General features: G+C 37.3%; 2 protein-coding genes across 3 annotated transcripts in view; one reads left to right on the forward strand and one right to left on the reverse strand.

Annotated features, from left to right (window-relative positions):
- Window positions 1–10,705, forward strand: part of LOC137283633 (E3 ubiquitin-protein ligase SMURF2-like) — a 61,513-nt gene extending 50,808 nt beyond the window's left edge. Inside the window, exons 11-18 of the mRNA XM_067815228.1 lie at window positions 640–743; window positions 912–1,026; window positions 2,342–2,520; window positions 2,877–3,014; window positions 5,120–5,240; window positions 5,835–6,036; window positions 6,446–6,530; window positions 7,029–10,705. Of these exons, the coding sequence (XP_067671329.1) occupies window positions 640–743; window positions 912–1,026; window positions 2,342–2,520; window positions 2,877–3,014; window positions 5,120–5,240; window positions 5,835–6,036; window positions 6,446–6,530; window positions 7,029–7,128 (1,044 nt within the window). The 3' untranslated portion in view covers window positions 7,129–10,705. The remainder of the gene's footprint in view (window positions 1–639; window positions 744–911; window positions 1,027–2,341; window positions 2,521–2,876; window positions 3,015–5,119; window positions 5,241–5,834; window positions 6,037–6,445; window positions 6,531–7,028) is intronic.
- A 455-nt stretch (window positions 10,706–11,160) lies between these two features.
- LOC137283634 (diacylglycerol lipase-beta-like) overlaps window positions 11,161–15,423 on the reverse strand; it is a 29,830-nt gene continuing 25,567 nt past the window's right edge. For both annotated transcript variants that reach the window (XM_067815230.1, XM_067815229.1), the window contains one exon: window positions 11,161–15,347. In XM_067815230.1, the coding sequence (XP_067671331.1) occupies window positions 15,158–15,347 (190 nt within the window). In that variant the 3' untranslated portion in view covers window positions 11,161–15,157. The remainder of the gene's footprint in view (window positions 15,348–15,423) is intronic.

Raw genomic sequence — 15,423 nt, forward strand, 5'->3', positions numbered from 1 at the left:
ACAGGTCACTGCATGATTGAGGTTTCCAGGAATGAGCTATTTCAGGAAGGTAAGGGTAGATTGTCGATGTAACCAGGTAATGACCCCAGGCAGTTCACTCAGGATGAAGGTGTCCAGGGACAAGATATCTGAGGTAAGTAGACACAAATGGTAGACGTAACAGATCACTGCATGATGAAGGTCTCTGGGAACAAGATATTGGAAGTAGGTAGATGCAGATGTAGTAAACTGTTGTAAGCCCAAACAGGCAATATCTATTACAGTTACACTACTGTGATTGCTCTGTGGAATGGGGCTGTGGTATCCAGTGATAAGATACCTCAGTACACTTCTTGTTAGAACCAATAGGGCTTGAATGATTTTGATGGAAAAAAGTGCTTGAATTGGGACTCATTTGAACAGCATGTTCTCTTCAGTTGTCTTTACCACTGATTTGCCTGGACTACATCCAAGCAGTCAGTGTATTGTGATAGTACTGCAAGAGATTAACCCCCATTTACTAATCTATTTTAGAGATATTGTGACAGAAAACCGTCATCACTCTCTATATATACCTTTTCTACTGACTGCTATAGCATATGATTAAGCAATTGTAATAACAGACGTTGCATGGACTTTGAAAACTGTTTCATTTGGCAGGATTCTTACCGACAAGTCATGAAAATGCGCTCTAAAGACTTGAGGAAGCGTCTGATGGTGAAGTTCCGTGGGGAAGAAGGTCTCGACTATGGTGGTGTTGCAAGGTAATGTTCACTGAACTGTCAGTAGCAAAAGAGAATGTTGCCTACTGCTCATGTGGAACTCATTATCAAATTAAGCATCTTTGCATATTCAGAAAAGGAAAAGAAATTTTGTGTAAAATTAACTTTGGGTGAAGATGCCTGTTCCTAATGTTGTATTGTGTTGTGCAGGGAATGGTTCTACTTGCTGTCACATGAGATGCTGAACCCTTACTACGGCCTCTTCCAGTACTCCAGGGACGATATCTACACGCTCCAGATAAACCCAGACTCAGGGGTCAACCCAGTAAGTCTCCATTACCTTCATTGCAATGTTGAAGCTAAGTAGTTAAAGTGTTCGCTTGTCACCCGATGACCTGGTTCGAATCCCCACATGGGGACAATGTGTAAAGCCCATTTCTGGTGTCTCTGCCATGATATTGTTGAGATATTGCTAAAGGTGGCGTAAAACTCAACTCACGCCATTTCCTTGATCGGGACAACATCCCACAACTGGTTGTGGAGAAACTTCATGGATCGGGTGGTTAGATTGGAGACTTGGTTCAATAAATGTCATCGTGACCCTGGCAGCTTGGATTATGGTTCATAATACTGGGCAAGAAAAACTGAGATTTCCTGTACAGAATTAATTATTTTGAGACTGTCACCATATGGCTTTAATATTACTGAGTGCAGTTTTGAAACCAAAACCAAGTATCTCCTCCCCTTTGAATGAAATGGGGGCTTTCCCTTGACACAGTCTCAGTCCTACAGTAGTCTATAGTCCATGTTCATCGTACATTTATTTATACCTATTTTCATCATAAAGTCACCAGTAAATATTCCACACAAGAATTAAACATAACCTGTGTACACTGTTAGTTAGGAACTAATGTCATTGCTGTGTTGAAGTGCGTCAAGTGACAACAGGGCCAATAAGGTATGGGTTGAATGCTTATACATTATTGCAAATGCAGTGGTAAAGTTAAGCGTTCTGAACAAAAAGGACCCCCAGTTTCTGCAAGGGTGCTGTTAGTGTTGAATGTTTATCCTTGATGCAGGGGTGAGAATTTTTCCTGAATCCATGGAATTCCATGACATTCAATTAATGATTCAGTTAATATGACTCCAAAAATAGTCATCCCATTTTCTTCTTTTTTTTTTCAATCATACCCACTGTCATCCCTGTTGATGTTAAAGAATGGGAATCACACTACAATTGCTTTGCACCCAGCCATGCACAGTTGGCTCCTGTGTATGACTGTTTTGGAGATTACTGTGTTAAACCATTTTGTGCTTTTGTTAAAGTGGAAAATGTTTAGAAATAGTAAACTTCAGTGGTTCCAGTGATCTTCTAGTGAACTTATAACTTGTGTTGTTACATTTGATACTGATATAATAACACATATTGAAATGTATGTTTTCAGTTTGATAAAGGAAAAGGACCAGCTGCAGATGCAGCACAATTTATCAGATCAAGCAATGGTTTTGTGAAACATAGATCCAAATTACAGATATATCTGATTGTAAGTGGACACACATCCCATGCCTGTTTGCCAAACCAAGATCAGAACATATTTGTTACTTCATGTTCTAATGCAGCTCAATCCATTTGTTTCCAGGAGCACCTGTCCTACTTCCATTTTGTTGGCCGTGTAATTGGGATGGCAATCTTTCATGGTCACTACTTGGACGGTGGCTTCACCATGCCATTTTACAAGCAGTTACTAGGGAAACCTGTTGCCCTTGACGACCTGGAGAGTGTGGATCCAGAACTGCACAGAAGTCTTGTGTGGATGTTGTAAGTGGATATCCAAAATGGAATACACTCATTCATATCGTTTCAATGTAGCAGCAATTCACGATATTTCAGAGTAGAAATAGGCCACCAGTACAAATTCAACGTATTAAAACATGTGTATGGTGGTCTGGGTGGAGTCAGGGGTAGGGTAAGGCTAGGGATAAGGATAGATATAGAGGTACGGATTACCTAGTAATGTTGTTTCATCCTATCTGATTATGTATATTGCTCATGCTGTCAATCACAAGGCCATAACCCATTATATACCTGAAACAGTAATCTTGTGGGTTCCTTTATCCCTAACAGGGTTTCTCGTTGTTGAGTCGAGGTAATGGTGAATATTCTCTGTCCTTCAGAGACAACAACATTGAGGCAGTGCTTGACCACACATTTTCTGTGGAACACAACTCCTTCGGTCAGGTCCAGGAACATGAACTCCGTCCAGGGGGAAAGGTCATCAAGGTCACAGAAGAGAACAAGAAGGAATATGTCAGGTCAGTCTTACTGTCAGGTCACATGTGCTGCTATGGCTAGACTTTTCTGTAAACCTTAGTTTATGAATCCACAAATACATAAGATGGAAATGAGAATTTAAACAAAAATTATGGAAGTATTTTTTTTAATTGTTCCTCTAACCTGGGTTCAGTATGAATACATGATTTTAAAGCACTATCATTAAGTGATCTGTTTCTTTTGCATGTTAGAAGATGGATAATAGAAATGAATCATAGAACAATCATAGAACAATCATAAAGTAGTATACTTTTCTACTATCATTGAAGCCTATTTATGTTCAAAGCTTCTAAATTCAGTTAGTTGATAAATTGATCAGGAAGTAAAAAATATTTATGAAATTTGATAGATTTTTTTCCCTAGCATACTCACCTGAAACCTTATACTTGGGGCAAAAAATATTTAAACCAAAGTAACAGGCTGAAATGTTGGCTTTAAGTCCATGTAATTGACTAGTGCGGTGTTGATTCTGTGATGCACTGATACATCTTGATACATCTAGGTTTGATGCACCTTTCGATACAAAACAATGCACAACTTTATTATCGGTATTGTCTTAAACATGTTAAAATATTTATTTAGAGAAAAATAAGCAATGTATAATATAACAACAGTGTTGTTATACACAAATTCCTCGAAATAAATCACTTTGAATCTTGATACTGTTTCATTCTGTCGAGGTGTACGTATCATGATACATATCGTATCACAGGTAAAACAGTGCAATATATATCGTATCATGACAAAGTGTATCATCCCAGCCCTATAATGGACAAACAGGTCTTTGCCAGTGTACAGGCATGCTCATGGTATTAACCACAGGCAGTCCGTGACACCATTTACACACCACCATGATATCTGATATTCGTGGAATTGACTTAAATGTAACACAGGGTGTGTGTTCTGGAAGCAAACTGGGTGATGACACGAGAAAATGTAGTCAGTTTTCGTGGGAATGGTACTGACAAAGAATGTTGCTGTATGTGATCTCTATTGTGTTAATGACAAAAAACACTCCAGTTATCATGTGAACTATCTTTGCATGAAGGCCTAATTGTGGAAAACAGATGTGGTAAACTATCCCCCAGCTGCATACAGCTTACTCACTCTGGATCAGGTTACATCCATTACCAGTTTTAAACAGCAGTTCGACAACTTCTACATTGTTTTTCATCAAATTCCATTTCCAGTTGAACAATTAGTCTTTCTGCTGCTCATGTACTCAACAATAGCTTAGCACACTACCTCTGTACTTTGTAAACAATATCTGCATGTGGTGGGTCGTTGGATATATTTAGGTGTTTGCCATGGGACCAAGGCAATGTGTTATCTGTGTAAAATGAGGATGGAAAGTTATGTATCTAACCTGTTGTTATAAAGTCTAGTTGTACAAAATTCTGGTGTACTGGAGCTATTTCTGTCCTTGCACCCTGGCCTACCCTGAAGCACTCAGAACATCTGTGCAGTGTCATGCTGGGCTGAACCATATCATTGGCCCACTGCTTGGAATGGGTGTGGCTGGCTTATAAACATGTGCTAATCATTTGTATTATTCTAACAGTCTCTGCCAAGCATTGCAATAAGATAAAACAAATTGTGGATAATGTGATGATGCACAGCTCCATATGATTGTTGGTATAGTGTGTATTATATAGTTAGGAAACACAGAGTCTTTGAAATTTGAGTTCTTGAAGAACTTTTTTTATTTCATAGTTGATGTATGGCAGTGATTGAGTTAGGTTTCCATAACATGCTTATTACCTTTACTCTATGGTCACAGCTAGGTTGGATGGCAGTTTCTACTTGTCACTCGGGTATAAAAGTCAGGTATTTTGTTTCTTTCTTTTTTTTGTGCTGATTCAGCAGGAACACCAATCTCATGTCCTGTGTAAGCCTTACTTATGGAAAGTAGTGCTTGTATGTGTATAGTATATGAAACTATGAAACTAACTTCTTTTTGGATGCTTTCTTTGGAACATATTTGTCAGCATCATGTTAGTGTTTTACATAGTCCTGGAGATTGCACACATTACTGTAACCTGTTATTTCATCTGATTTCCATTGTTTTAATGGCCTTTTTTTTCAGGTTGTATGTGAGCTGGCGATTCATGCGTGGCATAGAGGCCCAGTTCTTAGCATTGCAGAAAGGTTTCAATGAAATCATTCCCCAGCATTTACTACGACTCTTTGATGAACGTGAATTAGAGGTGAGTAGAGGACACAGAGGACGAGAACAGAAGCTAAATAGTATGTAGTTAATCTGCATTGTTCAACTGCTTTGTGTTGTGTTAACTGTAAGTACAGTTTGCATTGTCATTCATGAATGTACGCTGTTAATCTAAGAACCTTTTTAAGTGGACCTGCTATATTTCAGTATACCCAAAGGATTATTCATGCTGTTTTTATTTGGGTGAAAATACATTTACAAGTCAGTCACTTACTCCACACCTATTAGCATGAAGCCAATTGAACTCCATGTAACAACACAGGTGACATACAGTGGAGTTGATTCCAACTGAATCCTCTTGAATTTAAGAAATTCCTGGATTATTATTTCATTTCTGCAGTCTTTTGTTCCATTTTTTCTTTCTTTTCTTTTGAGTTAGAGGGTTAGTGTTGTCTCTTGTGGTATATTGTAGTATCTCTATATGTTATAGGTACAGACTTTGTGAAATATGATCAATCATGGGCCACCTCAGATTATCCTCTGTTCAGATGACTGCCACATTTGTCTGTAGTATGCGTGACCAACCTAAATGAACTCTACCTCTCTCACTGTGCTAATTGTATTGCTTCTTCAGCTGATGATTGGTGGGCTAGGCAAGATTGACATTGATGACTGGAAGAAACACACCCGACTAAAGCACTGTACAGCAGAGAGCAACATCTGCAAGTGGTTCTGGCGGGCAGTCGACAGCTTTGATGATGAAATGCGTGCTCGACTGTTACAATTTGTTACAGGCAGCTCAAGGGTACCATTGCAGGGATTCAAGGCTTTACAAGGTGTGTACCAAGGATTTAAGAATGCATCCAAAATATACTTGATAATATGAAATTAACATGTCTTTTCTGAGACATATTTATGGCAACTAAATGTGTTACGGTGAGTTATTATATTTCATATATTCCAAATAGAAATCCCTGTTGTCTGGATACAGACACAGCAGATTGGGTTCCATATAACCAAAGTGTCTTAGTTGATCTCAGTATTTGCATTTAATCTGAGTAGTTGTAGCCCTGGTATGCTCTGATAATATCCCTTATTCTGTTAGCATGTCACATTCATGTATTAACTAGCTGTCTCTCTTTAGGCCCTGCAACATTGAGTGCTTGACACAACTGACATGCTGTGGTGTTGTGTGCCACTGAATCTGTTCCTATATGTGTCCTATACTGTATGTTATATGTGTAGGCTCAACTGGTGCTGCTGGACCCCGCCTCTTCACTATACATCAGGTGGATGTTCTAACAGACAACCTGCCCAAGGCTCACACATGGTAGGTCATTACCTCAAATACAGTCAAGGCTAGCAGCAGCAAATTACTTCGTTTAGACTGATTTAAGCCAGATGTATTAAATCTCTTTGTTCATATAGAAAGATATGTGATTTGCTCATGTTTGTATTCATTTCCTCAAAATTTGTGTTATTATTTATTAATTTTGGTACTAACTTGGCGTGTTACAAATTGTTAATTTTTATCGTGATTATGCAACTATGCTGTTTATGGGACTGTAGATAGAATTCTCAGTTGTCCTTATGTCCACTACTGGTAGTGTTGTTTACTTAGTCTTAAAATGGACGTTTTAGGTGAGGGTTTCACTTGCATAAAATAATTTTAGTGTTGCAGCAGTTGTAACTGCCCTCACACCAGGATTACAACTGTTACAGCATAAGGTAACTTTGAACAGTTAATCAGATGATTGTACCTGAATTACGTATCATATTTGAATACTTCATGTGATGCATGACTAACACTTCCCCTTCATCGTTTCAGCTTTAACAGAATTGACATCCCTCCTTATGAGAATTATGAGAAGTTTCTCAGTAAATTGACTTGTGCTGTTGAAGAGACATGTGGTTTCGCAGTAGAATAACACAAGCCACGCATTTTTGTGTGGTACAAGCTGTCAACAAATCTTGACTTGCAGTAGTGCTAAGGAAACCTAACTTGGCAGTCAAGTGGAAAGTGTCCGGTCCCACAAGGAAACACAACAGTTTTCAACAGGGACCAACTTTTCTGCCCAGCGAGTTGTGATTTGAAGAACGCAGGAGGTCCTTGTATACATGGACATATTCGCAATGTACCAATTGCCGCATAAACTGCAGACTTGCGAACCTCCAAGGTTGTGGGTGAACAAACAATGCAAGAAAAACGTTAACACCATTTGTAAATAGCGGTGGTGTACTGAATCCAGCATTGCACCATAGATACATTCTGTGTGCAGTCTGTGGCTATTATACATGTATTTATATGACCATCATGATCCAACATATAGGGTCTGTTATAGAACATCTCAGTGTAGAACAGTGTGCAAGTCTCTTTGGTTTCACCTGTATGTAGCTGTGTGAATCTGAATAGCAGGCTGCAGACAACTATGCTTGTGTGATTGCATATGATTGCATATGCAGTGTGAGAACTCAACTTTGTGAGTGGATATTTTATGAGTGGGACATACGTTACCATCAGTTATTTGTCTAGCAAGTTCAATCGAAATGCCAACATCTTGAACTAATTCACATCTTCCAAAATATTAATTTGCCAAAGATTGTAGACCTGTACATTTCTCTTTGGTAAATCTGTCCATTATTAATAATGAAAGCAATAATATTTAAATGGATTTTGTGAATACCTCACATTGAATTTCATGTAAAGTATGCATAGAAGATAATCCTGATATATTTTAGTCCCTGTCTGGCATAGTGTAAGGTGGAAGGGATTGTGTATGAGAAATATGGGTCCTTGACTCACAGACATCTCCAACACATGCACAATATTTTTGTGTGTAAGTGTGCCAATAGGCTACGTACTAATACCTCATGCAGCCATAAGCTTCTGTGTTTGGTGAAATTTTGTTGTACAGAAAGTTTAGAGTATAACATTATGCCTGTAATTTGTCATGTAATTAGAACAGTGGATAATAAGGGAAGGGAGCGTATGCTCAGTGAAAAATAACATAAAGTTAAATGAATTAAAAACTTCCATGTTTTACAATTAATCAGGTTAGTTTTAATGTGCCACTGCTGGGTACAAATCAGGACAGTAATCACACATCAACATTGACAGTTGTAGACCAGCACAAATATCTCCAGTCTGACATCTGTATGAATGGTGACGATGGCTTGAGTTAAAAAGCAGGTTTTTACTGTCAGAATCGTTTTATTTGACACACAGGAGGCCCTTCAAGCCTTTAAAGAAATCCTCTTATTTTTAATACTCAAGTCATACAAATATGATATTTAATGATTGTACACATGTATGTTTTCCTATGTACAGTTGCTGCTTCTCTGATGCATGTTATGTGATTGTCAAACATGCTGATATCTGTTTAACACATCAGATTTTAGATTTGGTTAATACTTTGTGATTTTATGTAGTATTTTTTTAAATGAAATCTCACATTATTCCTTACCAGTGTTTTAGCAGGATGAGGGTGATGGTTGGGTCATTTCACTGATCTTTTTCAGTGCTTGGGTTAGTCTGTGGAACTTGGATGTCTTATGTTCAGAATGTCTCTTCCTGGCCTTTTCAGTGGAGTGCAGGACTACTATCTATGTCTCAATTGAAATACTTACGAAAACAGAAAGCAATGTAAATAAATGGAAACAGTGCATGAACATGTCTAAAAAAGTAGGATTTATTTAGCATTGCTGTTTCAGGTCTCCATCGGGATCTAAAGCAGTGATCAGACGGCCATTTGTTTTGGTTCATTTCCAGACGATTTTGTCAACGAGTGTAACCATTCCTGACTGTCAAAACAGATACACATTTGGCAAACTTGTTTTGACAAATTAGCAAATATCTCATTTCATTGTAAATATTTTGTAATGTCAATGAAGGATTGGAACTTCACTTAATATGCTGAGATAAGTTTAATGACTTTTTGGGCCAGTAATTTTATAGAGTATTTAAGAAACTTCCACGTGACTTTTAGAACCTAGTTTGAGAGTGCTTTTAGGATGTGAGAGCTTGGTAGCCATTTATTAACAGCTAGATGTTTAGCAAGCACAGGATACCTGAATTTAACCACAGTTTACTTAATACTGAAGTGACATTCGTTTGCATTATCAAATCTTTCACACAGCCTGTTTTGATTTCAATGTGAGTATTTCAGTTCTTTCCACATCCTGCATCTGAACAAATCCTGCTGTAAATTGCTTTTCATAAAATAATTTTGTGGCATATTAGCTACCTTACTACCTTTTCTACCTGCATTTATGAAATGGGGTGTTCCAAGCCTATGTTTGGGTTGTTCCATCTGGTAATTCGGGTAGAGCCATTACCTTATTTATACTGACATAATTGTATATCATTTTGATTCGGTTTTGCCTTGAGCTAACCTCAAGGCGGTATAATCATTGTGAAAGGAGATCCTGGTAAATCTGTTTTACTTTTAGTGATCTCAATTGATGTACATGGTATTTTCCGTTTTTTTTAAAACTCATGAGTGGTTATATCTGATTATTCATTGATTTTGAGAGATGGGTTATCTCCCAGTAGACGTAACTGACTTCATCCCAAATATACACATCATTTGTTTCATGGACATTTTTGGATACGAAAGGAATGAAATATTCTTGTTGGATGAATATATTGGCTTGAGAAATGGTTCTGACTTTAGACTAAGGTGTAACACTTCCACTTCATAGATTATATTTGGACTGAGTGATATGTGTAAAGGGAGGTAACCCATTAATGATTTGTGTGCCTTTCACTTGAAACTGTACCTCAAGGGTCTTGACATGCTCAAAGAGTTATGAATCTGTTAGTGTGTATTGCCAGCCCCTCCCAAGAATCTTTCATACTGTAAAAGTGATCACTCAAGAGACATGCCATGTCATTATAAAGGACAACCAACATATTTTTTGGTATGTGCGAAAAGATTATTTCAGACCATCTATCATATTTCCATGAAACATTTTGAAATGTATCTGTTATGTCATAGGAATTTCTTCAGTATATTGGTCATTTTTATGTTTTTCATATTTGTAAACACAACCAGTTGAGAGACATAATTGTTCCATTATTCAGTACAAATACAGAATTGCAGTTCCATGTTAAAATATCTCTTTCACATACAGTTAAACAAACTTGTATCAAAGTCAGTACGGTCCATGGGTCGCCGTTCAGTGATGGGGGATAGGATGTGTTTTGAAAAAAAAAAAAAAGATTAAAAATGCTTTTGATACAATTTTTTACATTGTATAAATGCATTCACATGTTTTACCATGTTGTTCAAGTCTGACCACCTTTAGATCAGGAGGTGTCCCTTCAAGACTAATGTCATATCCTAGTCACTGGAGCGACTACTTGTTTCCTTCCCATCATGGACTGCGCCACGCCTCACGTTTGTCTGCCTTCACGTCCATCTGTCTAAAGCCCTCCTCTGTACAGTCCACACTTCCAATGTAATATTTTTTTCCAATAAGTGAAATAAATGTGGTCAGTTTTTACACTGGAGTTGCTTTGTTTGTGTAGTTCAGATGTCATTTGTTGAACACTTCAAACATCAGCATGCCAGGTAGAAGCTGGCAAATTGAGAGCAGTCTAACTAAACCGAAGTTGATGCCATCAGAGTATGATGACAAGGGTGTTATGATTTGTCAGTTTAGACTGTCAGTTTCAGTTTATCCTCCTTTTGTTTTCAACTGTCAGGTTTTTAACAAATATTGAAATGGTGAATATTGCTCATTGTATTGATGTGGGGCTTTGAAGCCCTCAGTGCGAGTGCACTAAATGTTGCTAAAAATATGGCATATGGGATAATTTGTATCAGAATGCACTATGCAGGTGCTATAAACTAAGAATAAAGATACAATGTGTACATCATTCAAAGTGTGCGTGCTACACCAATTTCTTTTTCTCACTGTCACGCAGACACTCAGATGACAAATAATGAGATTCCAGATTGATTGTATAAAATATATATTTTGTCAAATTTGTAAATTAAATGAAAGACATGATCGAAAAAAACATGTTGCCACACAGTACTGCCAGAATTCTACATGGCCACAGGAGACTGAAAGTAATCCAATAACAAATGGGGGGTGGGGGAAAAAAAAGAACGGTTTCAACTACTTAACAAGTATGATAACACAAGCTTAACTGTCCTTAGATACTCGTACACTCAGCATATCTTTAAATTTTCAACTCTGGTGCAAGTCAATGTATTTCGATGAATGTACTGAAACGGCAAAACAACAAGCTTTGAGGTCCGTCCAACCAATTACCAGTACAGATGATGAGATCGGGTGGTCTAGCTGAAATAATTCTTAATGTGATGACATCAATGTGATAATGAAGATATTAATCTCAAATACCTAAAGTAATCCTTGTGAAACGGTCTTATTAAGATATAGAATACATTTAAAAATAATACAATAAAACATCACAAAACAAAAGAGATTATTGCAATTGTTGCAATAAGGTGTAACAAAGTTCATCCATTAAACAAATTTCATTTCATGTCATTTGATCTAGAGGCACCAGTTTCATTTCTCGGTTTTGGAACAAAATGTACAATCAATAACATAACACAAATTAAAAATATTTACAGTGACCAGAGATGGCAGGTGTTGGCTTTGGAGCATTGATAATGACAATTTTAATGGCAATACCTACCAACCAGAAAGTAATTAAGTGATGGGGAAGTACATATACTGGACAAAATAAGTTAGGGATATTGGTATTTTTACGATTGATATTTCATCAGTGTGCCAATGATCATTATTTATAATTTCAAAATTTACATATATCCCTAACTATTTTATCCAGTATATTACCACAGATGTCATACAGTCCCTATAACAAACAAACGATAAACCAATTGAAGGTACAATCATTTCTCATATATAGTGTATCTTGACAAGTCTGCTGTAGACTCCAGGTACATTGACTGTGGTATGACTTACGGCACCATGAAGTACTGGTTGAAACTTACTGATTGTCTCTGTTAAACATATATCACTGTTGACATCTGACAATAAATCGTCAACTGGTTACAAACTGAAAAGTACTCGGATGTTGGTAAGTGTCTTGAAAATACATATCTTGAAACAATTGCTTGAGTGCCTGTGAACCATCCTCACAGCTGCCTCGCCAAGCGAACAAAGATGGTGGCCATGTTTAATGGAAAACAAACCCTGTCAAATCATCATCATTAGTTAGCATCCACCTGAAGAAGGGGCAAGGAATAGCCACGAAACGTTGTGCAAACAAAAAGGAAGTTGACATCCCAAACATTTTGTCTTATACATGATTGATGTCATTTGTCACCACTCGCCCCTTTTTGTAACCTCCAAGACAATGACAAGGTATTCAGTTTGTCCTGGAATAACACGAGTTGGTCACTAATGGTTTGATGTAACCAAGCACTAGCATCCATTCAGGACCCATGCGAGTGCTTGTAGGAGGCAATTGGGAGGGCGCTTGTGGTTCTGAACATTCCTCTGGTGACACAATGACAGGAGGAGAGATTGAGACAGATGTACTGTGGAAATAAGAACTCAGACAAACACCATGCAGATGCTGTCCAGTTAGCAAGTAAAACATTCGTTGACCGAGTGTGACCAAACTTCTAGGCAGAGACAGACATCTAAAATCCCGATGGCAGAATACATGGGGATGAAAAAAGGGAATACAGCATAGGTGGATCCAGAGGTGCACACCCCTTTTTCTTGAAAGGTACTGAACAACTGAAACTCTTGTGAAAACGGATGAAAACTATGCACCTGTCTTTCTGACAAAGCTGTATCTGCCCCTGTACAATATGCGTATCATACACACTTTGCATAGATAGAATTCATAGTTATTCAAGTGTTTCAAGGTCTACCTTTCCCAATTTTTTATTACAAATCACTACTAGTATCTACAATCTGAACAGAGTATCACAAATGTTGCATATTAGTCCAAACTAACATATCAAAATTTTGAACAATTAGATGCATTTTACCAATCCTGTGGAAATGTGTCTTAAAAAGGCCTTGGATCAATAGAATATAAATTAGTACTGATTTGGATTGTCTGCAAAAATGTACCTTTAATACAATAAGTATCTTAGCCAAAGAAATCATTAAACACATTTCACACATACAGCTGTGTGATGTCGCATGTCTGACCCTGTTCCTAACACACAAATAAGACTGCAATTTTTCGAACAGGGTGTCAAGAAAATACAAGCTACATACAAAAAAATATTTAGAAGACAAGATATAATACTACTTGTGGTTGAATATTTTGGCAATCAGCTATAACAACAGCATCTACATAACCCTGACTTCACAGTGATGCAATGTTAGATAAACATTATGTTATTGTACGTCAAACAGCACTGTACCAGCAAAAGAAACTGAAACAAAAACAGCACTAAATATGCAAGGTTTTGACAGAATGAATATGGCAGGAATATTAAAAAAATGACAAGAATATATAGATAGGCCTCAAATGGTTTGTGCATTTTTAAAATGTACATCCCTGAATCAGTAACAAAAGTACACATGAATTACTTAATGGACCTATGATGACAACACAAAGGGTAAATCTAGTGACGTGACTTTCTAGTATCTTTGTTTAACTATAAAAAATCATTGGAGTAAAACGTCTGGACACAATAACACTTTACAAAAAAAGTGTAATTAGTCGTACAAAGTATATCACCATCAGGTACTAAATTAACCAGTGCTGCAATGCTCTCTGTCATACACTGCAGGTAAAACAGTGTACCAAACTAGTAAACCCCTGTAACCTGTTAAACTTTGAGATGTGGTGAAATTATCCATGAATCTCAGTAACCGTCTATATTCTATTCATATTTACCTGTGAGTAAGTATGTGTGGGGCTACACTGTGTTTCACAATATTTCAGCAATATCATTGCAAGAGGACACCAGAAATGGGCCTCACACTTTGTACCCATGTAGGGAATCAAACCCAGGTGTCTGGTGTAACTAGTGAACACCCAAAGTACTAGACTACTCAAACAAAACAGTTCAAAAGTGATAACCCCAACTGACCCAATGACTGAGAATAATGATGAATAACTTTCTTAACCTTTCCATTCCTTTTGATCTCTTCATATCAGATATACAACTGAGTTACCTCTCTTCACTCTGACACAATCCTAAGCAAACAAACAAACAAACAAACAAACAAACAAACAAACCTAGCAAGGGAACAAATGTTTGACATCATAAAACAATCAGGAATTCTACAGAGAGCCTGCCTGAGTATTATAGACAATTAGTATTGCAACAGTTTAGCACTGTGTCATGATTCTGCTGTAAGTGTAAGTACATATGATATCTGAGTCATCACTTGCACTTTCTTCATATTTTTGATGGAAAGGCTATGGTTAAGCAATGAGAAAACCCATTTTAATACACCATACAGTAAGAATAACCTGTATATTCAATAGGTGGGTCATTAATGTTACTTTATTAATTATTTATAGCAATTGATATATGTGAGGTGAAATATAAATCTGTTGATGGCTTAGGGTGCCATTTAATACTATCGTATAAAATGGCCATGTGAATCTGTAGGCAATATCTCACCTAAATTGCACTTTCTTCATATATTAGATGGAAAGGCTACGGTTAAGCAAGCAGAAAACCCATCTTAATATAGCATAACTTAAGAATAACCAGTATATCCATGGCAACACATCACCTAAATTGTGCAACTCCTATGCATCCATTAAATCTTTCAGCTCATACAATAATGTTGCAAAGGATACAATGCCCTAAATGACAAGCACTAAGAAATATATATTACCTGATAACATAGTAAAGCCAATATAATGATTTAAGACTTCAAACGATGCCTGATAAAGGTGCATGCATAACTCTATGTGAGTGTACATAGAGCATGGAGCAACTGATACAGTATGGCATACAGTGGTGTGACGGATTATGTTCTGACATCAGAGGGTCGTTCTTGTTGAGCTTGGGGAACGTAGTTCCTGTCATTGAGCTGTTGTAATGCATCCATTACCACATCTGGGAAGTGATCCAACACCATGCTGGGGCTGATCAGTATTTCATTGAAGTTGTGTGGGTGAACCCATGAAGCAGTGTAGTCTGGGGTTCCACTACAAAATCTGAAATATAACCAAAGTAACTAACATTACAATACAGTGTCTGGAATGTAGAGGCAATAACCAACATCAGAGTACG

This window comes from Haliotis asinina, chromosome 5, assembly GCF_037392515.1.
Source record: "Haliotis asinina isolate JCU_RB_2024 chromosome 5, JCU_Hal_asi_v2, whole genome shotgun sequence".
In the NCBI taxonomy this organism is placed as follows: domain Eukaryota; kingdom Metazoa; phylum Mollusca; class Gastropoda; order Lepetellida; family Haliotidae; genus Haliotis; species Haliotis asinina.